The sequence below is a fragment of the Bos taurus genome, chromosome 19 (genome assembly GCF_002263795.3).
Source record: "Bos taurus isolate L1 Dominette 01449 registration number 42190680 breed Hereford chromosome 19, ARS-UCD2.0, whole genome shotgun sequence".
Taxonomy (NCBI): domain Eukaryota; kingdom Metazoa; phylum Chordata; class Mammalia; order Artiodactyla; family Bovidae; genus Bos; species Bos taurus.
The window spans coordinates 20,921,653-20,947,766 of NC_037346.1; the positions used below are offsets into that span (position 1 = coordinate 20,921,653).

Consider the following 26,114-nt stretch of genomic DNA (forward strand, 5'->3'; position numbering starts at 1 on the left):
TTAAGAACACAGGCTGTGGTGTCAGAGGGGCTCTGGAATCTGGATTCTGACATTAATCATATAATTAACTGTGTTGTGCTCCAGTTTCCTATCTGTAAAACTGGGATAAAAAATACTTTCTTTATTGGGCTGTTTTGAAGATTAAATTAGATAACACACCAAAAAAAAAAAAAAAAATGTGTGCAATAGTGCCTAAACATAACAAATACCATTTATTGAGCAGTTAGTTATACTATGTCAAAAGATCTGAACCTAATCTCCTTCAGTATTTCAATTCCTTTTGACATGTTATTTAACCCTTCTTAGCCTTAATTTCTTCATCTTAAAATGCAGGTAACAAAGCCTGAACCTCATAGGGTTATCATAAAAATCTAACATAAAGTGAAAAAATATATATATATGTTTTTAAAAAAATATGGAACACTTCATGAACTTGCGTGTCATCCTTGCTCAGGGACCATGCTAAATCTTCTCTGTATCGTTCCAATATTAGTATATGTGCTGCCGAAACGAGCACTAAAGTGAAAAAAAAAATTAAAGTGAAAAATACATATGACTGTGTTGTCATGCAAAACAAATGTTGAATATGAATCTGTAGTGGGTGCTCTAATAAAACGTAGAGTGATTTTGGCAGGGCAGGGAGGGGGACATCATGATAATGCACTAAGAACAATACAGGGAACGTGGAACTTCCATCGCTGGAGTCACTGCAGGGCTAAGGGAGGCCGTCCCCTCGTTGGGCTGCATCTAATGTGCACCGCACTTGCTGGCCTGTATTGCTCACAACGCCACTAGTGATTCCAGAGTAGGAGATTCAGATCAAGAGTGAACAGCTGATGCACACTGTAACCTTGGGCCTGAACTCCTGAACAGCTCTTGTGCCAGGCCCTGGAGGGAGGAAGACAGCTCTACCACTTTTTTGTTGAATAGATGAGATGGGTGCAGAGAAAACCTGTTTTGAAAATGGCTTCTCAAGGTTGAGTGAGTTTTTAGAGTAAGTTTTTTTTTTTTTAAGCAAATGCTTAACTAGGTCCTAGCAACAAGTATATGAAGGGTCGATAGCTTAGTGACAAATCGAGAAATTAAGTAACTAAACCAGGTACCAAAGGTTCAAAGGAGTGTGATCCATGGGCTCGTGACTGGACACCAGTTAAACTTTAGACAAGTGACAATGATATGCAGGAACCAAACATCACATTTTCTGCTTGTATTCAGGTTAGAATGTGTTTTTACATTAAGGAGTAGCTTCATCACATGACAGGAAAGAGAGGCCTGAATTAGGCACATCCAGTATTTTTATCTAGTTTATCTTGAGTCACATGAGATTTTCTCCATTAAAATATAGTTACTTCTTTTAATAGATACTCATCTCATTAAAAAATATTCATTGAGTACCTCCATGTACCAGACATTTCAAGGTACTGGTGGAATGAGGAAAAATTAAAACATCATAAAGCTCTTTTATAACTTGAAATATGTATCAAATGCAATCTGAAAACTAAAGCTATACTTTTTATTAAAAAAATTATTACATAAAATATAACACAATACTTAAAGATCTTATAAAGAGGCTAAATAAATTGGCTATAATAGATTTTGAGAATCCTTTGAATGAACATGTCATAAACATTCTGGGTTCCACTCTGGTTTAATACTGTTTTGAAACATTAACTTTTTGTATTCTCAGATACAAAAGGATACAGGTTCCTTAAACAGCAACTGAGACAGAAATGATACTAGATTACCTGAGCAATGGTATTCTGAAGTAGGTAGCATTTTTCTTACTATCTAAGCTCATTCAAACAGAGGGTGTAGGGGAATAATTCATAATATCAAATTTACCAAACCGAATTAAAACTAGTTTCTCTAGCTTTTCTTATCACATTTTGTCTTCCATAAATGAAAATTTTCTTTTGTTGGTCAGATATGATTCAGGCAGGACTATTATCAAAGACAGATGCAGTTTACTGAGGATAAATTACTGGACACTCACATTAATAAGCATTCTTTATGATTTCTGGGGATGTTCAGGACAAAGTGAAAGAGAGATAGCATTGGACACCTGACTTCTCACACTCTGGGTCAGGAGAATCTGCAGTTGTCACCTTCTCTCTCTCGGGCAAGACTCAAACGATGTGTCCACCCAGCTCCAGTTCCTGTTTTATGGGACTTCCAAAAGAGTAGTCAGGGAGAACCAAAGAAAGGAAGTAAGATGGAGAGCAGCACTGTCCACCTGATCTTTCTGTGATGATGGAAATGTTCTGTCCAACACGCAAGCCACAAGCCACATACAGCTAGAGCATGTGAAATGTGGCTAGTTGTGGCAGAGGAACTGAAACTTTAGTTTTATTTAATTTTATTTAAATAGTTACAATGTGATTAGTGGCTATCATCCTAGACAGTACAGATCTAGAAAGAGAAAAACCCAAGGCAGGGGTTTTAAAATACTAATGAATGTAGGCAAGATAAGTATTCTTACAGGATGAATACTTCTTGAAAGATCTGCTGCTTAGCTAACAGAAGAGGTTAAAACTGGGCAGGAGAAAAAGCTTCCTAAATGTGGTTTTCAATCCTGTGTAATTTCAGGGTATTACAATTAAAGGCTGTGAGTGGTACACAAGGTAACGACTCTGGCCCTGTGATCCTGCTGAACCCACAAATCATTTTCAGGCTGACTGCTATGTTCAAGCCCAGGTAAACACTAGTTCAAAAATCTTTCTGGTGACAGTGTGATTTTTTTTCCCTTCCTTCCAACATCAGGACAATGAGAAGAGCTCTCAGTCTTCTTTGTTCTCTGTGGCTAAATTCTCCCAGCCTGGGTCACACCCCTAGCTACTCCACAATTGCACTCTAGTCCTGAACCAGGAAGTCCACGCTTTGAGACATCTGGCAGGATTTCCTGAGGCTTATTATCTACAGTGCAAAGATCTGCTTAGCAGCCACATTCCACAGTCTTCCTAAGATTTCTCCAGAAAAAGTGGGAAGATTAAAAAAAGAAAGCGACAAACCTTCAGGGCACAAAGGAGCCAAGTTCTGTGTGATATCTTTAATCTTAGGATGTAAAGTGCTGCTAAAGTCAAAGGTGAATATTATAAAAGGTTCTGTTTTGAGTTTTAGAAATCATCCTTCCCCCCTCCTTTCTAACTCAGAAGAAGAAAAAAGGAAGTGTGACATCTGACAGAAGCAAGGTGTAAGGCCATGGATGTAAGAGACGGGAATTAAAGTGGGCTCTCTTTAACCCCAGAACCTACTGGTACAAAATCACAAAGGATGTGTGCCCCAGAATCACCAAGTGAGTCATTATGGCTTAAAATAAAGTGGATTGCAAAGAAAAGCCATTTTTTTTTTTCCTCCTTGGAGATAGAACTTTAAACCATTTTCTTTATATCATTACCACCTAAAGATGAGAGGAAGAAGGTAAGGAACAGTGGTAAATCAGGGACACATAACCTAAGACATCAGTAAACAATTCTGTCTCTAAAGACTGTGTGTCTAAGATACTTTTGATGTTCTCTAGTTTTATACAATGAACATTTTAGAGGCAGAACTGCATAAGATGTTCTTGTGATAACTCAAAAGGCAACTGGAGTAGGTTGTTTAAAAAGAGGTTATCTCATCCTCCCATTTGAGGTATCATACCTGTCATTAGAGGAGAAATCCATTCCTAGGACGATGCTTTCTTCAGTGTCTTGTCTACCATTAGTTGAAACCACTACCATATAGCGTGTTCGATTCTGGTAAGTACTTTCTAGTCTTACAGCCTGGAAATTAAGAAATTTACAAGATCAATTTAAGATCATTCAACCCTTTTTATATCACCATTTTATTTTTTTTATATCACTATTTTAAAGTAAACTCAGGGAGATAGCAGAGCCATAGTTAGGAGACCTAAATTTAAATTCCAACTCATGTATTAACTATGAAGCCTTCAGTAAGTTATTTGGAAGGGATATAACAGGTATTCCACTGGGTTATAAGAATCATATGAAATAATGCATGTGAAGTACAGTGCTTGGCATATACTAAATGCTCAATAAACATTTGCTGTCAGGATAATTTATAATAGTAACAATTACCCTGGCATGTTCTATTGACCTAAGAGTGGAATGTGATCTGTGACTCACAGATCCAAGTCCCACCAACAATTATAATATGAAGCAAAGTTTAATATCGCAGAGGAGTATGCTCTATTGAACTCTTACAGATTATGCACTATAAGATTTTCTTGTTTCAGATATCAGAAGTTTATATTATTTTTGTCAAAATTATGCTATTTTAAAAGGGCCTTCACAAAATTCAAATATGCACATGGTCTTAGATTACATTAAGAGCTTACTGTCAGCATGATAATGGCCTTGTTGGTTATACCTTTTTCTTAAATATCTGGAGTAAGAGGACATGATGCTCTAGTTTTACTTTAAGATCTTCCAACAGTGGGAAGCAACAAGATATTCTCCAGTAGGTGAATGGATAGATTATGGTACACCCAGATAATGGAACATTCAGTTCAGTTCAGTTACTCAGTTGTGTCCGACTCTTTGCGACCCCATGAATCGCACTGTCCATCACCAACTCCTGGAGTTTACCCAAACTCATGTCCATTGAGTTGGTGATGCCATCCAGCCATCTCATCCTCTGTCGTCCCCTTGTCCTCCTGCCCCCAATCCCTCCCAGCATCAGGGTCTTTTCCAATGAATCAACTCTTCGCATGAGGTGGCCAAAATATTGGAGTTTCAGCCTCAGCATCATTCCTTCCAAAGAACACCCAGGACTGATTTGCTTTAGGATGGACTGGTTGGATCTCCTTGCAGTCCAAGGGACTCTCAAGAATCTTCTCCAACACCACGGTTCAAAAGCATCAATTCTTTGGCGTTCAGCTTTCTTCACAGTCCAACTCTCACATCCATACATGACCACTGGAAAAACCATAGCCTTGACTAGATGGATCTTTGTTGGCAAAGTAATGTCTCTGCTTTTTAATATGCTATCTAGGTTGGTCATAACTTTCCTTCCAAGGAGTAAGCATTACTCAGTGTTAAAAAGAAAGGAGCTGTCAAGCCATGAAAAGACATGGAGGAATCTTACATGCACATTACTAAGGGAAAGAAGCCAACAAGAAGAGGCTAGATATCTACTGTATGGTTCCAGCTCTATGACATTCTGGAAAAGGTAAAACTATGGAGTCAGTAAAAAGATCAGTGGTTGCCAGAGGTTAGAGGAGCACTAAGGATTTTTAGGGCAGTGAAATAACTCTGTATGATACTAAAGTGGTGGACTACACGTCACTATATATTTGTCAAAACCTAAAAAATGTACAACACCCAAGGGTGAACTCTTATGTAAACCATGGACTTTGATAATAACGATGTGTCAGTGCAGGTCCATCAAATGTAATCAGCTCTTGTGGGAGACAGTAATAATGGAGAAGGCTATGCATGAGGGGTAATAGAAGGTGTGTGCAAAGTCTCTGCACCTTCTGCTCAATTTTACTGTGAACTTAAAACTGTTCTAAAAAATAAAGTCTACTAAAAAAATTTGCTAAGAGGGTACGTCTTCTGCTAATTGTCGCCATCATCATCATTGTAAGGAGGAGGAAGAAGATGGAAGGAGGGAGGGTTGGAGGGAACTTTTATTTATTTTTGGCCACACTGCACAGCATGTGGGATCTTAGTTTCCCAACCAGGGATTGAACCCATGTCCCCTGCATTGGAAAGCAGATTCTTAACCACTGGACCACCAGGGAAGTCTCTGGAGGAAACAATCAGAGATGATGAATATGTCCATAGCATAGACTGTGGTGATGGTCTCACAGGCAAAGAAAAAAAAAAAGAGCCATCAAATGACCCACTTAGTAAAGCAGAGGTGAGGCGCTCCTGGCTGTCTTTCTGCCAACTGTGACTCTCCAAGGAAAAGCTACCTGTGAGCACAGACACCAAAGTAGCTACATTAAGCTTGTTTCTGGTAAGAGCTCATATACCAAGAATGTAATTCCCACCATTCTGACTCCATGTAGCAGGTAGAGAGCTGTACTGCTGACTTTTATGTTCCCTGAAATAACAGAACATTTTAAACCAAATTCACCTGTGAGAAGTTAAGAGGTAACTAATATTTAGACCGACAAAGATCTAGTCCCATGGGCTCAGATCGAGTGAGCATTATACACACAGAGTAATGGGCAGTAGCAGATGCATATGAGGAGGACTGGGAGGCAGCGTAGACGCTGAGATTCTAGAAACACTCCACAAAATATTAAATTAACCAAACACCTGGTGCAAGTAAACTAGAATTTCTAATAAACAAGGTCTCAGGTATTATTACATACCTAGATACTGTTATATATCTAAACCTGGGCCTGTTTTGGCAAGCCCTAACTGTTCAGTTTCCTGAATATGTATGCTAGAGGCCTTCTATGCTGTCAAAGCTCTGAAGATTTCTGGAAAGGCTCACATGCAGATGGGGACAACTGAACTGTGCTTCTGGTCATTTATTTACAACTTCTACATCTATTAGTGGGGACTGACTAGCTAAGCGGAAGCCAGTACAAGTAAAAACAAACAAACAAACTCCATAAACATTACCTATTATGTAAGTTACCAGGCCAAGTTAGCAAGTTTGTGATATTCAAATAAAACATTAGCTGTGTTTCTTTTACAAGTGAGGTGTGTGTTTGTTTATCTATGTGTCTATTTAAAATATAAAGAGCATTTCAAATGTTTGGCCCTCCCCTGTTTTGTCTAACCATAACAGAAGATCCCAAACCTAATGGGAAAGGTCTCAGTCATCTCACTCTGATTTAGGCTTGAGTTACTAGCTTCCCTAGTGGCTCACTGGTAAAGAATCTGCCTGCCAATGCAGGAGATATGGGTTCAATCCCTGGGCTGGGACTATCTCCTGGAGAACGAAATGGGAACTCATTCCAGTATTCTTGCCTGGGAAATTCTACAGACATAGAAGCCTAGTGGGCTATAGTCCATGGGGTCACAAAAGAGTTGGACGTGACTTAGCGACTAAACAACAACAACTGGCACATCACGGATTCACTCCATTTTCAGCTTCTTAGATGGAAGAATTGCACTTAGAGGTCTTGGGATTTGATCATGGCCCTCTACATGGTACCTACAGCTATTACTAAATTTTTACTAAGCAGAAACGGAGCTTTAATCAGGGAGTCAGGAAGCCATCATGTTAATTTAATACCTATGTCCTAATTAGAAGGATAAGATTAAATTTTTTTTATAATTATAATTTTTTTTGCAAAGCCTCAAGTCAACTTGAGGTCTCAAAATTCCCTGTAAGCTTCAAGATTCTAGATTAAGGAATTAAATTAAAATGTAAGAGCCACAGGATAAAGAAAAACCTAATACCCACCCTGGTTTGAGATCTATTTCACTCCTCTGTTAGAGGGAATTTAACAATATCTAATAATTGAATTCATCAAGCCAATCAGAGAAATATAATTAAAAATAGCATTTTGCAGATAATACTGTAATATTAGAACTGGTCGCAATTCCATTATTTCCTCAGTTTCCAGAACTTCCATGGAATAGATGGCCTGAATAAGACAATGACTCGAATGCATTTGATTAACTGAAGCTCTCATTGAAAAGGATACTACTGAGGTTTACTCTAATTACCCAAATAAAATAGCATTTTGGATTTTAAAAGGTGGCAGCAATAGCAACTGAGAAAAGTACTCTAAGAAAGTCCCTTTACTGCTAAATTTGGAATCCTAATACAAGTTTCAGGAGAACTAGATCCAGCAGTGCTAGGTCTGAGAAGTCATCTCACGACACTTTTTGAGAGATAAGAACCCCACTGTTCTCAAAGCTCATCTATCAAAGAATGTTAAAACTTCCCTCATTTAAATGTTTTATCTGATTACAAGCAGTTCAAGAACTGATACAATAACTTCCTTCCTCAGCATCACCCAAGTTAGGAAATACCCCTCCTGAAGCTTACAGTGCACCTTTAATCTCTTTCCCCCAAGTCTTACACCCCGCCCCTGCATGCCATGTTTACCTGGAGGGAAGCCACATATAAAGTCCCAACGCCTAGACATGCAGCTCACCCAATCCGTCAGAAAGAAAGGTTTCAAAACTATGTAAATACTAATTTCTAGCCAAAAGAACAAAGCAAAGTTAATATCTAAAATTAAAATAGACTTCAGATGTGACACTAATAGACTAAAGAACACTGTCTTCAAAAGAATAGAGCTTGAAGAAGTCTCTGGATTTTATTATTTTTAAAAATCTCTATGAAATTCTTAAAAAACAAAAAAAAACAACTCTAGGACTTATATCGGTATAGTCATTAAAAGCAGGTTTATTTACTGACATGGAAAGATACCCACAGGAAAGTGTGATGAAAGCAGGTTATAAAACATTTATATTTTTAGCTTTCTATTCAAAAAAGGGGGAAAAAAGGCATTATCTGACATGACACACTTTTTTTCTTCTTTCATTTCTGAGCTCAGATCAAGTGTAGAAAACTTAACAGTTATAAAGGTCAGTGATAATGCATTTTTTATCACTGCTCAGAACTGAGCAGCCTTTCAAACCTATACTGTCCCTCCCCCAAGTCTCGTCAACCATTGACAAGTCTTCTGTGACCCACTGTCACCTTTATAAGCACACACAACCTAGAGATACGTTTTAAATTACTTGATACTTTTGCTTGTCAGCACTACGGAGATCATGTTTTAGGCAGACTGCAAGGTTTTCTGACACTCAAATGTGGCTGTTTGCACCACTGGCCCAGTTCAGGAAGAGCGGATTGCAGAGCATCAGACACATTGTTGCTGTTCAGTTGCCAAGTCCAGTTCCACTCTCTGTGACCCCATGAACTGCAGCATGCCAAGATTCCCTGTCCTTCACCATCTCCCTGAGTTTGCTCAAACTCATGTCCACTGAGTCAGTGATGCCATCCAACCATCTCATCCTCTGTCACCCCCTTCTCCTCTTGCCCTCAATCTTTCCCAGCATCAGGGTCTTTTATAGTGGATCAGCTCTTCGCATCAGGTGGCCAAAGCATTGGAGCTTCAGTGTTAGCATCAGTCCTTCCACATACTCTTACACATACACTTAAGACTAGAAGGATACTCATCCAAACAGTAAGAATGATTTTCTTGGGGTACAGTGTACAAAGTGCTTTTTTTACTCTGTTCTTTATGCATTTCTGTACTGTCTGATTAAAGACAAAACATTTTCTTTTTGGAAAAAAAATTAATGTACTATATAACAAAACCAAAAAACTCATTTTCTTAAATTCTCCTGCAAATTACTCAAAGACACCTTCTAGTAGTACCTTGCCAGAACCTCAGTTCTAGTTAAAAACATTAGCTAATGTTACTTTAAATGTTAGGAAAGTTCTTAATTTCCTAGTCTATTTTTTTTTTTTTAATTAAATGGGTTTTTGATAATCTGTAAGAGTACTATAAAACCACTGTCTTCATTTTATCAGCTACAGTTTTCCTAAGTACTAAATTTAATGCTTAAGACTGTATTTACAATGCAGAGCTTTCCTGGAGGAAAAATTAGTTTAGTCCTATTTTCAATGCTAAAGCAAAATGTGGGATTTAGTGCCTCTATTTGTTGCTGAATTATTAAAAAAATAAAAGCAGTACTTTCAGTTGACTAGCAAACTTTTAACCTTATGCACAATCCCCAGGATGAGAGTTTCAGCATTTCAAATTTAACTCAAAACAAAGGGCTTTGCTTTGAGTCTACAACTACTTCTTTCAGTTAGAAAAGTGCTAATTTGTCCAAAGTCACACAATGTATTCACTCATTTTCTTGAAGATGACTCACTCAATAATCTGAAACATAATGACTATGTGTTTGCAACAATTCAAAACAACTGCTGTAAAATGGCTTATCACTTGAACTCTGAATTCATTCAAAGGCTTCAGTTACATGTTTTGAATTTATACTTTATAAATGTAAAGCAGCTGAAGCTGCATATTTTAGCAGCAAAGAAAAAAAATTAATTGCCAATTCAGCCTTCCTAACTGCTCCCTTATGCTTTCCCAAGTCTCTTGTGGTTGAAATTATTTTAACATTTAGAGGTGCAATCCCAACTCTGGAATTTTATTAATGAGAAGAAGATAAAGTGAGTGATCGATCTCAGCTTTAGCTCTACCAAAGCTCACAATTTTTGGAAACGATCCACAAATTTCTATTTTTAATACATGCAAGTGACTGTTACGGATTTTAGATGGGTTGTTCTCAAAGTGTGATTCCTGGACCAGCAACATCAGCAATACTTGAAAACTTGCTAAAAACGTAAATATTACTGCCTCCCTCTCCCCAAATCAAACTCTTCAGGTGGAGTCCAGCAAACGGCAGTTTAACAAGCTCTGCAGGTGATTCTGATGTACTCTGAAGTTTGAGCATCACTGCTTCAGAACGTGTGAGTTATGGTCAGTAACTCACAAACTCGTGCTCAGCAAGTCTTGGATCATCAAATTATTTCACATCATTTCAGATTAGCTCACATCCCCGATTACATTCTAAGCTCTTTGCTGATGTCATTCTTCTTTTCTAGTCCACATAGTTCCCAGCACTGTGCTGGGACATAAAAACGACTGTTTAATGTTTGCTATCTTAGCCTTTTGAAGAAGAAAGTTATAATAATACCACTAACTTACCAGCCTGATGTTGTCTTCTGGGCGAAGTAGTATGAACATTGCTTGGAGATGCTGTTGGAGATCACCTGGTGAAATTTACAAAACAAAGGATAATTATTCTCCATTGTAAGGTTGAGAGAGAGGATTCCTTCTACCCTAATAACTTGTGTAAAAGAAAGTTCTGGTTCACTGAGGGGCTCTAATTAGACAGAGAAACTGAGCGTCTTTATATGAATGGTGGACTGCATCTCCATACATTCACTTTTCAGTTTATACTACACTAAAACGCGCTTTGTGTTGGTCCGAGCTGCACTTGAGGCCAATCACAGTTTGTACTGTGACTGATGCTGATGAGAGTGATGGGCAGAGAAAGCACTGGCTGCGTTTTCAGGGCCACAGAAGGTGGAACTGAGGGAATCTTGAAACCGAGGTGTATGGTATGTAGTGTTAGAATCATCCCTAACTTAAAAAAAGCTAACCATTTTGCCATTCCTATTTTTGTAACTGTAATATTCAGATGCAAAAATCATAATTAAAAAAATTTTTAGATTCCCCCCGGAATAATGTCAACAGTTAAAAATGATTTCCACATTAGTAGCTGATATTAATGAGACAGTATTCATTAAATAGGCTTCCCAGATGGTGCAAAGGTAAAGAATCGCCTGCCAATGCAGGAGATGCAGGTTCGGTCCTTAGGTTGGGAAGATCCCCTGGAAGAGAAAGTGACAACTCACTCCAGTATTCTTGCCTGAAAAGTTCTATGGGCAGAGGAGCCTGGAGGGCTACAGTCCATAAGAGTTGGACATGACTGAGCAACTGAGCACGCACTTATTAAATACATCAAATCTTGGGAATTCCCTGGTGGTCCAGTGGTTAGACTCTGTGTGTTCATTGCTGAGGGCGTGGGTTCAATACTTGGTCAGGAACTAAGATCTTGCAGGCCATATGGCATGGCCAAAAAAAAAAAAAAAAAAAACACAAAAATGCATGTGTGTGTATATAAATACAGCAAATCTCAAGGGATATAAATTCTAGTGAACATATCATTAGGTGCTTTAAAATGGCCAATCGTTATTTCAATCTTCACTAGTTTTTATACGTTCTATAAAACTAAGTTGAAATTTCTTTGTATCAAACTAGTATAGATTTCCTCATATTCCCTACTATACTAGCAAATCTGAAGCTTCGGCTGTGTGTCAGTCACTCAGTCGTGTCCGACTCTTTGCAACCCCATGAACTGCAGCCTGTTGCAGGCTCCTCCATCCATGGAATTCTCCAGGCAAGAATACTGGAGTGGGTAGCCATTCCCTTCTCCAGGCGATCTTCCCGACCCAGGGATCGAACTCGGGTCTCCTGCATTACAGACAGATTCTTTATTGTCTGAACCACCAGGGAAGCTTTGGCCAGTAAGAGATAATCAGATAATATGCTGTCATAAATGAAGACAATGAGAGAACAAAAAAATTTCATTCCTGCCCAACCCTTTTTTGAGAGTCTAAAGTGACTAACGCAGCTGCATGATCACAGATGCCAGTGTAACCTGTTCTCACACTGGTCTTGGAATCTCCATACATACTTTTCCTCTAGGTAACTTCATAGCTGTTAATTATGAGATGAAATACTGATATGTGCAAGAAGTGGAGAGAGATAGGAAGAAAAAAAAGTAGGCTGGCAAACAGTTGTCTGTCCTGTGGTACTTGAGGGATGGGATCTTAGGTTCCCTGACTAGGGATGGAACCCAGACCTTCAGCAGTGAAAACGCAGAATCCTTACCGCTAGACCACCAGGGAATTCCCCTATTTTGTTCTCTTAAAGAATAGGTTTTTTGCCTTTTCCCTCCATTTTACTGTTGGCTTCTTTACTTCTTCTATTGAAGAACCTTTCAACTTTCAAAATTAAAACGAGTCATTGTGTTTGCCCAGGTTCATTCTGTTATACTTCAAACCCAGAGACAAAATATAAGTCTCATGTGCAAGAGCCAGTGTGGGTTCATAGCAGAAATCCAAGAGAAATGGAAACATGTGTCCACACAAACACGCTATTAGTCCTCAAATGGAAAACACTCAAATGTCTATCAACTGATAGATGGATAAATGTGGTATATATCCATACACTATGATACTATTCTATCATAAAAAGATACATACTATCACATAGATGAGTCTTGAAAGGGGCCATGTCTCAAGTGAAAGGTGCCTGTTTCAAAAGATTGTTTATATGGTTCCCCTTATTTTTTTTTTATGGTTCCCCTTATAAGGAACACCCCTAATAGGCAAATCTAGAGAGACAGGATGCAGATTAGTGGTTGTTCAGGGATAGGAGAGAGCGTGGGGGGACATAGGGAGGGACTGCTAATGGGTACTGGGTTGCTTTTTGGGGGGACGAGAATGTTCTAAAATTAGATTGTGGTGATGGCTGTGTAACTCTGTGAATACACTGAAAAAAAATCCCTGAATGTACACTTTAAATGGGTAAATTGGGTGAATAATATAGTATTTATGTCTCAATAAAGCTGTTAAAAAAAGAAAAGAATGAGAATGGGGAGTCAAAGTGTTAGGTATAAACAGTGAAGAATGCCTACAATTACTAGCTACAATTGAGGTAAGCAGCTCAGGCTTTTTAAAAACTAAGTTTTCCTTTTGTTCTATGAAGACAAATAACCTGAGGAAAGAATTTTCAGGATGGAGAACTTCCAGAAGAGAAAAACGTTTCTGGGCAAATGATCAGTTACTAAGTCATGTCTGACTCTTGCAACCCCAGGGACTACTGTAGCCTGCCAGGCTCCTCTGTCCATGGGGTTTCCTAGGCAAGAATACTGGAGTGAGTTCTCATTTCCTCCTCCAAGGGATCTTCCCGACCCACAGATCGAACCTGCGTCTTCTGCCTCTCCTGAAATGGCAGGTGGGTCCTTTACCACTTGAGCCACCTGGGAAGCCCTTCTGGGCAAAGAGTAGCGGTAAATCCCCACTCCAACTACTACTGGCCCAAAGATCTAGCTGGCTTCTCAGAAGGTTCAACAAAGTTAGGGAGCCCTACCCCTACAAAGGGGCTTCTTCTGCGAGTGGGGCATGTAGAAGCTCAGGTTTGTCAGTGATGAAAAGCACTGCCATGAACAAAGTGGGTGCTTCCTACTAGGAAACCGTCCTTCACAGAGACTAACAGAGGCAACACACTCGAACCATTAATATCCCTTTTCTACATTTTGTTTTCATATATTTCACTGCTGGTAGTGACGTTTTAGACTTGTTTGATTTTATAGACTTTTGGCTGTTTCTCTTTAAAATGTTAGCAGACACTCATTTATGATATTGCCTTTTGATTATAAAAAAGTACTTGGACATTTTTAATGAAGACCAGATAAAATTCTAACTGGTTCGAGAAACATGCAGAAGAAAGTACCATGAGACAGAGGAAGCCCTTGATCTGCTCTCAGTTCTGCAATCATCTTTTCAGTTACTGTAGACTTGGCTAAGGGAACTTCCAGCTCATGCGAAGGTCTGGCTCTATGAGCTGCATTTATACTCACACTGCCTCATCTGTTCTGGTCTGAATCACAAGTAAAGTCCATTCAGTTTGTGTTAAATCTGCTTTTCTTTTTGGTATAGAGAAAGCTCAGTGGACGAGGTCAAGTAGAAACCTGGGTGGCAGCTGAGTGTGGAAGTCTGACCAAAGAAAAAGACCAACCAGGGCCAGGAGCTTTAAAAGCCCCTGACCCCACTTACCATTACATGCCACAGAGCAATTTAACTAACATCTTAGTCAGACAAGCTGGATTTAAGCCAATATTTCATCTTCTTTTTACTGTAAGTGATAAATATCCACAGCAAACAGGAACACAAAGCTCAACTGGGTCTACTTCCTCTGTGCATTCAAGTTTTGGGGGAGTTTTTTTGCGTGCCTCTTTTAAAAATTTTCCATGGCTGGGGTTATGGTAGGAGGATAATACTGTCCAATGAGCTGGATTATAATTCTGAGCTGCTACGCTTTGAACTAGATGAAGCCCCAAACAAGAAGTAGGGCAGCCACTAAAATAGCTGAGATTATCTGGACTGGAGCTAAACTCAACTACTGGCTCAATGGGACCCAGGATTTCTGGTTTTCACCTTTGACCTACACACTCAAGGTTTACAGTCTTCTTTGTTCTTTTCTTACTAATTCTAATTTCCTCCACTCCTCGAGGTAATACGTCATCCAAATGGCCTATTTTGGACAATAAGCAAACATTCTGTGTAGCACTGATTGAGGTTTCTCTGTTGTCCTGAGGACAACCAACTTTTATTTTCCCCCCAAAATGATACAAATTAGACTTGCTATTTAGAAGAGAGGCATAAGGCTGGTTATCTTCCTAAACTATGAATATCCTATACCTGGAGACCTCTCTCCTGAGACAAACTTTCTTCAATTCTTTCTTAACCTCATCACCACAGATGCACCTAACTCTAGAGAAGTCTAAAAAGTAAAAGTAAAGTCAAGTCACTCAGTCGTGTCCGACTCTTTGCGACCCCATGGACTGTAGCCTACCAGGCTCCTCTGTCCATGGGATTTTCCCAGGCAAGAGTACTGGAGTGGGTTGCCATTTCCTTCTCCAGGGGATCTTCCCAACCCAGGGATTGAACCCGGGTCTCCAGCATTGCAGACAACGCTTTACCGACTGAGCCACCAGGGAAGCCCTTAGAGAAGTCTAACATATGGAAATATAAATGCATCTTCTACTGTTAGTGGGTATGATATTGTGATTTATAATAAGAAATATATTTCATCTCTGTCCAGTTCGTGGCACAGAGTTTGTAATATTGTTGTAATTTCTTAAATGATGGGAGCCAGGAAGATGTCTTCTGTTATATTAATGACCTGACACTCTAGCAGAGTACCTCGGGATGGGGGCCGGTGGCCAGGGGAAACAACTATGTGATCAGAGGGTTGGAATTTCCTTACCTGGGGAGGGAAGAGGGGCTGAAAGTTGAATGGATTACCAATAGCCAATAATTTAATGATGTCAGTGTAGTGAAGCCAGCACAAAAACTCAAGAGGGCAGGTTTCAGAGTGCTGCTATATTGAGGAACAAGTGACGACTGGGGAGTGTGTACACTCAGAGGGTATAGAAGCCCACTGCCCCTTCCCAAATATCTTGCCTTACACATCTCTTCCATCTGGCTGTTCTGAGTTATGTCCTTTTATAATAAGCCAGCCATCCAGCAAGTAAAATGTTTCTCTGAGTTCTATGAGCTGCTCTAGCAAATTACACAATCCCAAGGAAGGGGTCACTGGAATATTCAATCTATGACAAGTTGGACTGATGACTGGCATCTGAAATGTGGGATAGGGAGGGGCGGCCTTATACAATAGAGCCCTTAACCTGTGGAATCTGACACTACCTCCAGGTAGACAGTGTCAAAAATGAGTTGAATTGCCGGATACCCAGTTAGCGTCTGAGAACTGTTTGGAGGTGTGGGGGAAAAAGCCTCATATTGTTATTAGGTGAAGAATATTAGCAGGTTATTTCAAAATCAGAGCATTATACCCATACCTAAGTGAACATTTATTTGATGACTGCCTGTTTCTCTATGTCTTCTGAATTACATTTTCAGTCTTTTTAACAATCAAGACATAGACTCTGATATTTAAATATGTGATATAATAACTTTTGTTATCACAATAGTGACACTGAATTTACTTTAAGTTAGTAATATACCATATTAATCTTGTGACTCCCTAGACAGCAGACCAAAACAAATACTATCTTTGGTCAGTTGATACTGCATAGGATTTGAGGAAACATCTGAACATCTTTTAGCTGATTACCAAAACCTTACTCGAGAAATCACATTAATACGTCCTTAACGTCTTTTTTGTACCTTATTATTTTTCCAACAAAAATTTATTGAACATCTACTTCATGTATAAGGTATTCTGCTACGTGCCAGAAAAATGGTCTATGAGCATGAAAGAAAAGTGATTACAGCATAGTACAATGCTTTCTTTCACTATTACAGAACTGCTGGAGAAATGACAATGGAGGTAATCAGTCTTCTAAGACAAAACAAAAGGCAAAGAAACCAAGAAAAGGAGTGGCATATGTGGAGCTTTACCTGCATGCTTGTTGCGTCTGTGGCTGACTCTTGGTGTGGATGAGCCATTTCCCCGGGGTAGAAAAAGGGCAGCACCTTTGACAGTTAGAAAGCTCTCGCTGATGCTGCAGGGAAAAAAGTACAAATAAATAAGTAAGTAAGTACTTTAAGGAAGAAAAACTGAAGAGTAAGATAAAGACTGACTTTGGGATTATTTTCTCTTTCCTCTTCTAAAGTTCCAACCTCATGGGACGAAGTAAAAATAAAATCAAGAGACTCTGATAAACAACAAGGTACTACTGTCTGGCCCAGGGAACTATATTCAATATCCTGTAACAAACCGCAATGGAAAAGAACATGTATACATATGTATGAATCACTTTGTTGTACACCAGAAACTAATATGACATTGTAGATCAACTCTGCTTCAATTTAAAAAAAGGAAAAAAGAGAAACTCTGGTTACTCACAGTCTTGTCTACTACAGACAATTCTTCTGGAACAAAATTCACACTATTCTGCGTACATTACATAGTAGCAGTTAAGTGGGTAGGTTCTAGAAACAAGGGTAAAGGGTCTGGAACCAGACTGCCTGGGTTTGAATCCTAACTCTGCTACTTCTTACCTGAGTGAGTTTAGGGGGCCTAAGTTTCTCTATCTATAAAAGAGAGATTCATAAACGAATTGAGCTTCTTGTGAGAAGTCAGTAAGAATAAGAAGCTTCTTGGACTGGCGCCCTTAATAGATATTAGTTTAACAACTCATAGATCTATGGTTGTCAATAATGGTGTTTCAACATTGTTTTAATCAGATGTGAAATGTGTTATAATACTTAGCTACTAACAATAGATATAAGTTTGCAAAAAAAGATTTATATTTAAAATACACACATATAGCAGTAAAGTGTTACTCAGAATTTTACTTTCATAAACTTGCATTTCCATGGCGTTAAAAAGGCACAGTGCACAGGAAGTATGTTCACCTCACAGAGTGTGCCTTGGGTAGTGATATGATCCTTCACGTGAATGATAGCTCAACAGAGACAGAGAATTACCGCTTAGAGGCTATTCAAAGCACAATTACTAGTGGATATCCACAAAAAAACCAAAATTGTATCCGCATTATTTCATATCAACAATGTTATCTACAGAATTCAAAAAGGATAGAACTTATAAACCATTAATGGTAAAGTTTAGAAACACATAATGAAGGATTCCAAGACTGTCTTTGAGTACTCCAGTCAGGGTTAGTTAATGTATTGTAAATTACACTGCTCTGCCTGTTCGACATTTCTGCTTGGAAATCTAATTGGCATTTCAAATTTATACTGCCAAAACTAATCTCTTGAATTCCCTGCCCACATCCACCCAAGTTGTTTAGGACAAACATATAACAGTTATTCTTGGCTTCTCTGTGTCTGACAATATATATCTAACCCATCAGCAAGACCTATGAGACTTGAATTTGTCCATATATCTCCATCACCACCCTGACAACGGTCCAGGGCACCACTGTTTTTCACTTAGACTGCTGTTTGAAATGTTTTCTTTTAAGGGTTTTATTACAGAAAATTTCAAATCGATTCAAAAGTACAGGTAATAATATATGAGCCCCTATGTTCTCATACATTCCAGTTCCCATTCATGGCAGTCTTGTTTCTTCTATACCTCTGCCTCTTCGTCCTGACCCTGAAGTGAAACTAACCCCAGACATTATATCAGCAAAAAGCCTCTAAACTGGTCTGTCTGCAACTATTTCTGTACCACCACGATCCACTTACCAAAGAGCAACCAGAGTGCTTTAAAAATAAAATATATAGATATATATCATATAATATCACCTCCCTGCTTAAAACCCTCCAACAGCTTCCCTTTGTATGTATAAATAAAACCCAAAGTCCTTAGCTGGGACTTCTAGGCCCTGTGACAGCTGATAAGGAGTTACTTCCCTGGTCTTATACCATCGCCCTTTTTCTTTACTATGATCTGGATGCACTAGTTTTCCTTCTGTTTTGTACTTCAGGCCCTTCTGGGGGCCTTTGTGCTTTTTGTTTTCTACTTGGGACGCTATTCTCCTGGCCTGTCACCCTCTACGTCACAGCTCCATATCATCACCTCCCCCCATTCCAGCATACTCTATCCTGTTGTTCTCTTTTGTTTTCTTTCAGGATATTTATCATAAACTAAAATTATATGTATTCATTTATACATTTGATTGTGGTCAGCTCCCTATAATAGAATATAAACTCTATGAAGAGCAAGACTTTTATTTTGCTCAGCACTGTATCTTCAACACTGGAAACAGTGCCAAGCACGTATCAGGTACTCGATAGATATCTGATGAATAAATGAATTCATTCCAGGGTTCTCCCCCTCCTCCCCACCCACACATAGTTTTTTCTGACCCATCACTGCAACAGGAATTGTAATTTAGGACAATAAAATAGAAATTCTGTAATCTCACAGGTTAAGAAAATTATAGAATTAAAAATATGTGGCGTATTACTGGACTGTAAAATACAAATGTTTGACAAGAAACTAATTGGCACATGAAATTAAATCATCTTTATAATGTCAGTTCTTGACTTCATTTTATCTTTGAATCATGTGGTGTGAAGCTGATAAACCTCTGAGGTAACTTGCCAAACAGATTCAAATTTGTCTTCTAAAAACAAAGACTCTACAGACGCCACTTTAAAATTCTGCATGCTGGCTGGGAGGGGCTGCCTTTGTTTTGTTTTCATCTTTAAATAAAGCATTGCACTCTTGTGGTCTGTTGCACAAGTTTTGTCTCTTGTTACATTCGTGGTGTGCACATGTCACCCTGCTGCGGGTCACTCTGTTTCACTCACATTACGGGAACAACCTAAAACACAATGTCTAAGTGACAGGATGAGTGGGGTACACCACAGACAGGAAATGACATTCACACTTCTGCCAACACAGCAACTGTCTGCTTTACAAATGAAAATATTTTATAAAAATAAAGGTAACCAGTCTACCTATCAGCAGGCAAGTTACAGCTGGGGGCATTTTGGTTTCCAGTACACAAAGTGGTCTCTACATCTGACACTAAAGAAGTATACTTGTTGAGAGCTTATTTCAGTCATTCCTTTTGTGAGACAAAGGTACTTTCTCTTTGACAAACACACCAACTTCCTGGTTTTTAGAGCTCTGGAATACTGCTCTTAGATACATTTGTTGCATATGCTTTAAAATATATCTAAGTGCCTTCTTCAAAATGTATGCAGTGCTTTCACAAGTGGGGAGCTGGGGTGGAGGACCAGAGTCAGTGCTTAACTCAAAGCTACCTGGAAAATTCCTGATTATAAAAGAAAAACCAGGAGTCAAAGTCACGATTGGTATAAGGGAAAAGATGCCATTCTATTTGAGTCTTTTATACAAATCTCAATAAACTTTTCTGATACAACAAAACGCACAGCAGACCCAGCTGGGCTGGGAGCTGCCCTAGTAGGGGCAACGTAGGCCCCCAGAGAGTCATGGCAGATGCACTCTGGACAGTATGATCAACTGTCTTTATTCTGTGGTCTCAAATTTTGACTCCCCAGTGATCACAAAAGTGGCATAAAGGGGACAAAAGTGTTGGTCACAAGGGACCAGGAATGAAAGTGTGGCTAATTACAAAAAATCCTTCTCATCACTGAGAAAAAGTCAAAGTTCTATAAATGCTATCAAAGATGGGATGGCAGCATGGTGGCACAGAAGTGAAAAAAAAAATTCGAAACCACCAGAGCTTAGGACGATCGATTTCAACTTGAAAATTAAATGCCTTATTTGCATATGAAGAAACTAATATGTAAATTTAATCACATGTACTTCAGTGTACGTAAAGGCTGAGTATATCTTGCTAGGATAACAAGAGACTCATTTATGTAAATATTCATCTTTCTGAAGCAGCTGGCTGAAGATTCAATCAGCAGAGTTGGTTTCTAAAATTGAGAAGAGTAGGTGAAAACTTTTTTACGTTTTCTGAACTGACCAGCTCTCTAGAGTCTGGCCTAGGAAGAGGATTCCTCCAGTAAATTCTCTGGAGCCATCTACATATGATTACAGATGCCCAAGTTAAACACAAACCCCAGAGGACTTAACTCCTATATTAAGGAAAATACAAGATAAAGAACACGCTCTGAATCCAAAGATGGAGAGTAACTAGCTGCTTGATGAGAGAATGACAAGGATCATCTTTCTAACACAGTGACAGTGAAGTTCTCCAGTCTTTATCAGGGATACAACTGAAGAACATCTACTCGTGTCCTGCCTAAGATCACCTGCTCATCAAATGGAAAATCATCCCTTGTTTGACAGATGAACTGAGCTACTAATAGCTAATTTGAGTAGATGCCAACTGTATGCGAGGCACTGAGCTAAGCACTTCACAATATTTCATTTAACCTTCACAACAAGGTTACTTGGGTACTATTTTTTACCCTCAATTTACACATAAGAGACTGAGGGGCTCAGAAATGGTAAATTATCTGCCCAAGATCATACAGCTGGCTAGCAATCCTCTGAGCCAGGATTCAACCCAAGATTTGATTTGAAAATTCATGCTCTGAATCAGTCTTTACTATGCTGTTCTAGTTTTATGATATAGTTTATAGAAGATGAAACGCGATGTCTTCCCTACAGAGCTTTTCAACAGAACAGATTTTAAAAGCAGATACAGAAGTGAAAGCAAAGGACAGAAATTCATTCAGATCTCAGCTCTGTGCATTCCCTTTTTGTTCCCTGACCAAGGCCATGAACAGAAAGACTTTACTGAGGGGAATGAAGAACATCTGGCTGAGAGATGAATCCAGATGGGCTGCATAGTAGAGAAAAGAACTGGGCATGATGGTAGCATTTTTAGTCTCAAAAACAGAGAAACGAATCCTCTGCTTTAAATAATTCGGGGAAGCACTCTGTGCCAATCCCTCCCAATCAAAAGCACTTTCCAAAGCATGAAATTTGTGAACTGGCAGTTTCTACTCCGGCAAAGTGTAGAGAAGGTCAACTAAGGGAAGAAAACACTTAACTGTTTTGAGATTAGAATAAATTTTTGAAGAATGTGGTGGTCAACCATGACCAGCAGGAAGGCTGGTCAAAATAAAGCAAAATAAAGCAACACACCTGCAAACTGCTACATGTGAGTCTGACAGACATTATTCTTTTTTACATGTAACACACAAGATGAAATGAATAATTTACTATGGGAAATCAAGTTTCATACAGTGGGTGTAATGCTTTCACTTTAACATTAAAATGAAGAAAGTGGATTTTCATGTTTATAATGTTTCTAATGCCAAGTTCTTGAGTTTGCTTGGCATTTCTGCCTGAAGCCAAAACTCATAGGTAAATTATTGTGTAATACTGAAAGCACAAAATATAACTGCACAGGTAAGCTGTTGGCATTTATGTGAAATTCAAATACACATAATTTTCCTGAACTGTTTCATATTTTTATCTTGAAGAATACTCATTTATGAGAAAACTATCAAATACATTTCGTTCTCATAACACTCTCCCTTTCCTGATTAACTTTTCTCTGCTTATTTAGGTGTTTGATTTTCAGATTCAAGGTACTAGGGCAGCCATGTCAATCCCATTAGGTGGAAAAGAATTCATGTCCCCAGTCAATGTGACCACATCACAGAGAAGGTAACTTCATAATCAAAGTTTCAAATATCAGACCAGAGGCCAAACGACTACAGAGCTATGAATACTAGCACCTACTGAAAAAGTCTGGCTAAATTCAAAAAACAGGAAGGGAAAGTCATTGTTGCTTGATGGATGAAACATGGCTACAAAAGTCAATAGTAAACTTCCAGGTAATGAGAAAAGTTTGATTCTGTAATCCTAAAGAAACTGAAATTACAATGAGAGAAAATCCAAACCCAAACATTGTATGCACTATTCTCTGTAATTAAACGATCCCCAACCCAATCCCCAACATACAGGTGGTAAGTTCCAGTGACAATGTTGGAATGGCAATGGATACCTGGAACTTTCTCCCCACCCGGCGCATATAAACTCCCAGACACATGCCTGTGAATGCAGCAGCAGGATTTTTTTCTCCATCAGCAGATAAGCAGAGGCTGGGGTACATTAGCAAACCAATCACTGGCAAAGGGGAGAAAAGCTTATGGCTCCAGTTCTTATTCACTAACTACAACCACCAGGCTATTTTAGTCCTAGCTAGTCTTCCATTAAAACTCTGTTGCACAATGCCCAGCACAAGTACCTTCAGATGCAGCTATTTACCCATCTTTCCTACTTTTCTACAACTTACGAAGAAGGAAAAAAGGTCTCTTTGTTCAAGGCTGAGGAACAAATTCCATCAGGACTAATCTTCCTGGTCCTTTTCCTACAGATCATAAATTAGAGGAGACCCCCCCCCTACCGGATATTCCTTTATCAGTTTGAATGTTCATTTACTGATAAGATCTTGTAACTATTTCATTCTTGCCTCAAACATGTGCATCTCAGAAACGTCCAGACAGAAACACAATCTAGGATCAACTATTTTACCACCGGCCATACAATTCAACCTTCCCATTTCTAGAGACGGGGGTACGTCTGGGTTGCCATTTGTGGTTTCTGGCTGACAAGCAGTAATAGAGAGCTCTCCTGCCTGTCACCCTAGTCACCTCTTGGGGAATCTCCCTCAATGTACCTAGTCATGGTGACCTTCCAACTCTGGAGCTGCAAGGGGCCTTGCAGTACGCTGGCATGTGGATTAGGCCTGGCCAGCTGCAAACTGCCTCCTGAATCTCAGGCAGGCAACCCAAGTGAGTAAGGAAAGTGGGGGATGGTCACATTCACCACGGGGAGAGTGGCAAGGCAGAGACTAGTCTGTGCCTACTCTGGCTTTTCCTTGAATGTCCTTGGCTCCTGCCTGTTTCCTAGGTTTGGTCTTCTGGCCTCCCATCCATTAGGTAAGCTCTGACACCCTTCTAAGAAAAATTTTGCTGAAGATAGTTAATATTCATTTCTGAGCTTGCAACAGAGAATCTGATACATCAACTGAAGTTCAGAGAATCCAACAGCTTGCCCAAAGTCACACAGTTAGGTAGCAGTGGAGCTCAGATGAAGGTCCAAGTCATCTGAAACCCAGGGCAGCACCATAACCCTTTATCCTAAGTTAGAGGTTACCAAACGGAGAAGGCAATGGCACCCCACTCCAGTACTCTTGCCTGGAAAATCCCATGGACGGAGGAACCTAGTGGGCTGCAGTCCATGGGGTCGCTAAGAGTCGAACACGACTGAGCGACTTCACTTTCATTTTTCACTTTCGTGCACTGGAGAAGGAAATGGTAACCCACTCCAGTGTTCTTGCCTGGAGAATCCCAGGGATGAGGGAGCCTGGTGGCCTGCCGTCTATGGGGTCGCACAGAGTCGGACACGACTGAAGCGACTTAGCAGCAGCAGCAGAGGTTACCAAAATAGGACACATTTGATGACCTAATCATCTGAAGCAACCAGCAGCTAAAAACACATCTGGTCAGTTTATCTAACGAGAACAAAGGCAGGATTTCACTGCAAAGCCTGGTGTGATATACTGGCTCGATTTTTCATGGTATCTTGAAGACAAAAGTTTAGGTCTTAATAGGGAAATATTTAGACATACTCCCATGATTTAGACATACTCCCATGAGGCAAACACTTTCATGTAGTTTCTTTTTCCTTTAGTATGGTTGTTGGATATCAAACATTGCTTAAAAAAAATAAATAAATAAAGGAAGACCATGAAGCCTAGGCAGGAGGGCAAACAAATCGACATGTGAAAAGCAGTGGCTGCCTGCCTAGCCCTGGGTTCCTCTGCAGTCTTCTCCCAGACCAAAGGTGTGTCTTTCTAGATGCTGTCTGCTCACATATACACTTGACCTCCTGGATTCCAGGGATCTAAAGTGTTTTAGCTGTCGGTTTGGATTTTTGAAGTACTACCAAATAATGACAGGTCAGAGTTGGAGCGCCCTCAGAGAGGGTCCAGGTCATGGCTCCAGCTGGTAGTAGGTGGGCCTAATTTAGCACATTTTATAAAACCAGCACACACATAAAATCATTTTAATCTCTGGGTACGTGAAGAAGAGCAGCCACTCTCTCCAGCTCCTCCAGGCAGCCACTGCTCCTGGACTCATAGTGAGCATTCCCGCCCCCAAACACTTCTGAGTGTGAGCTAAGATTCAGAGACCAGGACTCATGACATTGCTGCCGCCTTCCAATCTCCGTCCCTTTGCAGCCACTCTAGCAAGTCTCAGCCTCATCTCCAGCAGTCATCTGCCAAAAGTCTACCCACCTCTGCTCAGAAAAATAAAAACAAACATCCCTCTCCCCACCCCCCAACAAAAAACCCCTAGCTGCCTATGAAAGGAGTTGGTTTCAGGCACTTCTGATGACTGACAGTGTAGGGGGAGTTTTGTTTCCAAAAGCTCCTCCTCCGAGGAGGGGAGAAACCACCTCAGCTCAAAGGAACCCATTTCCGTTACAAGCTGAATTAATAAAGCTTATCAGTGCTGTGGCCCAAAACTCTAGACTTATATACTTCTCATTTAAAAAGGTAAAGCTTAAAAGCTATCCGAATCAAAAACGAAATGACCTTAACGGTTCTTTCTCAGTATGTAACATGCTGGATGTACTTACGGGTCACCCAAGAGATATGACCCACATTACCTAGCACCAAATTTTAAAATAGTTGGTGGGATTAAACAAAACAAAAGGAGGTTAACTCAAACTGTTCAGCATTTGAAATATCATTTCATTTGCATGATTCAACAAATGCTTTTCTAGGTATTTAAAACACACCTGCAGAAGGAATGCAAGTTGGGCTTTTAAGCACTTGGCCAAAATGTCAACCCCTGCTTTCTGACTATTTCTCTCTCACTTTCACACAAAGCCTCTTGTGAGGCTCAGGGTACCGTCTACTCTCTGTTGCTGTCGCCTCTGACACCCTTGTCACTGTCTCTAATTCACTCCTTACCTTGCTCAATCTTCTCTCTTTTCACCCTGCTTCTTACAACAATCTTAAGAGATTCCACTGTTCATACAGATGAACACCCAACAGCTTGGTCCCCAAATCTCTCTCCTCTTGATCCTCACAGACTGTCACCTAGGCTCCATTTAAACGAATTCCCAGAATCCCTTTCAAAGGCACTGGATTTTTAACAGACTTGATTTCAGAAATCAAACTCCCAGTTACTGATTGCAACTCCCTCTCTTGTGACCTTCATGTGTTCACTCACTCTTCAACCTGGTGGAGACTCCAGGCCCTCAATTCCTCGATTTCTTTCCAAGTCATCCACCTCTTTTTGGCTTTTCTTCCTTCCGTAACCAACCTAGTCCCGTGTCTTATTTCCGAACAGGTTTCCCTACCATCTGTTCTCTTTGTTCCTGACTCCCTTTCATAATACTACAGCTTAAAATTATA

General features: G+C 39.7%; 1 protein-coding gene and 3 non-coding genes across 10 annotated transcripts in view; all 4 read right to left on the reverse strand.

Annotated features, from left to right (window-relative positions):
* Positions 1 to 26,114, reverse strand: part of SSH2 (slingshot protein phosphatase 2) — a 246,661-nt gene that overhangs the window by 44,196 nt on the left and 176,351 nt on the right. For all 7 annotated transcript variants that reach the window (XM_002695677.7, XM_015458587.3, XM_005220145.5 and 4 more), the window contains 3 exons: positions 16,714 to 16,817; positions 10,646 to 10,710; positions 3,640 to 3,761 (listed from right to left, as the gene is read on the reverse strand). In XM_002695677.7, the coding sequence (XP_002695723.3) occupies positions 3,640 to 3,761; positions 10,646 to 10,710; positions 16,714 to 16,817 (291 nt within the window). The remainder of the gene's footprint in view (positions 1 to 3,639; positions 3,762 to 10,645; positions 10,711 to 16,713; positions 16,818 to 26,114) is intronic.
* Positions 410 to 517, reverse strand: LOC112442762 (U6 spliceosomal RNA). The gene has a single exon (XR_003031058.1). It is a non-coding gene; the product is annotated as a U6 spliceosomal RNA (small nuclear RNA).
* LOC112442820 (small nucleolar RNA U2-30) lies at positions 8,465 to 8,535 on the reverse strand. Its single transcript, XR_003031111.1, has one exon. It is a non-coding gene; the product is annotated as a small nucleolar RNA U2-30 (small nucleolar RNA).
* LOC112442821 (small nucleolar RNA U2-19) lies at positions 8,675 to 8,754 on the reverse strand. The gene has a single exon (XR_003031112.1). It is a non-coding gene; the product is annotated as a small nucleolar RNA U2-19 (small nucleolar RNA).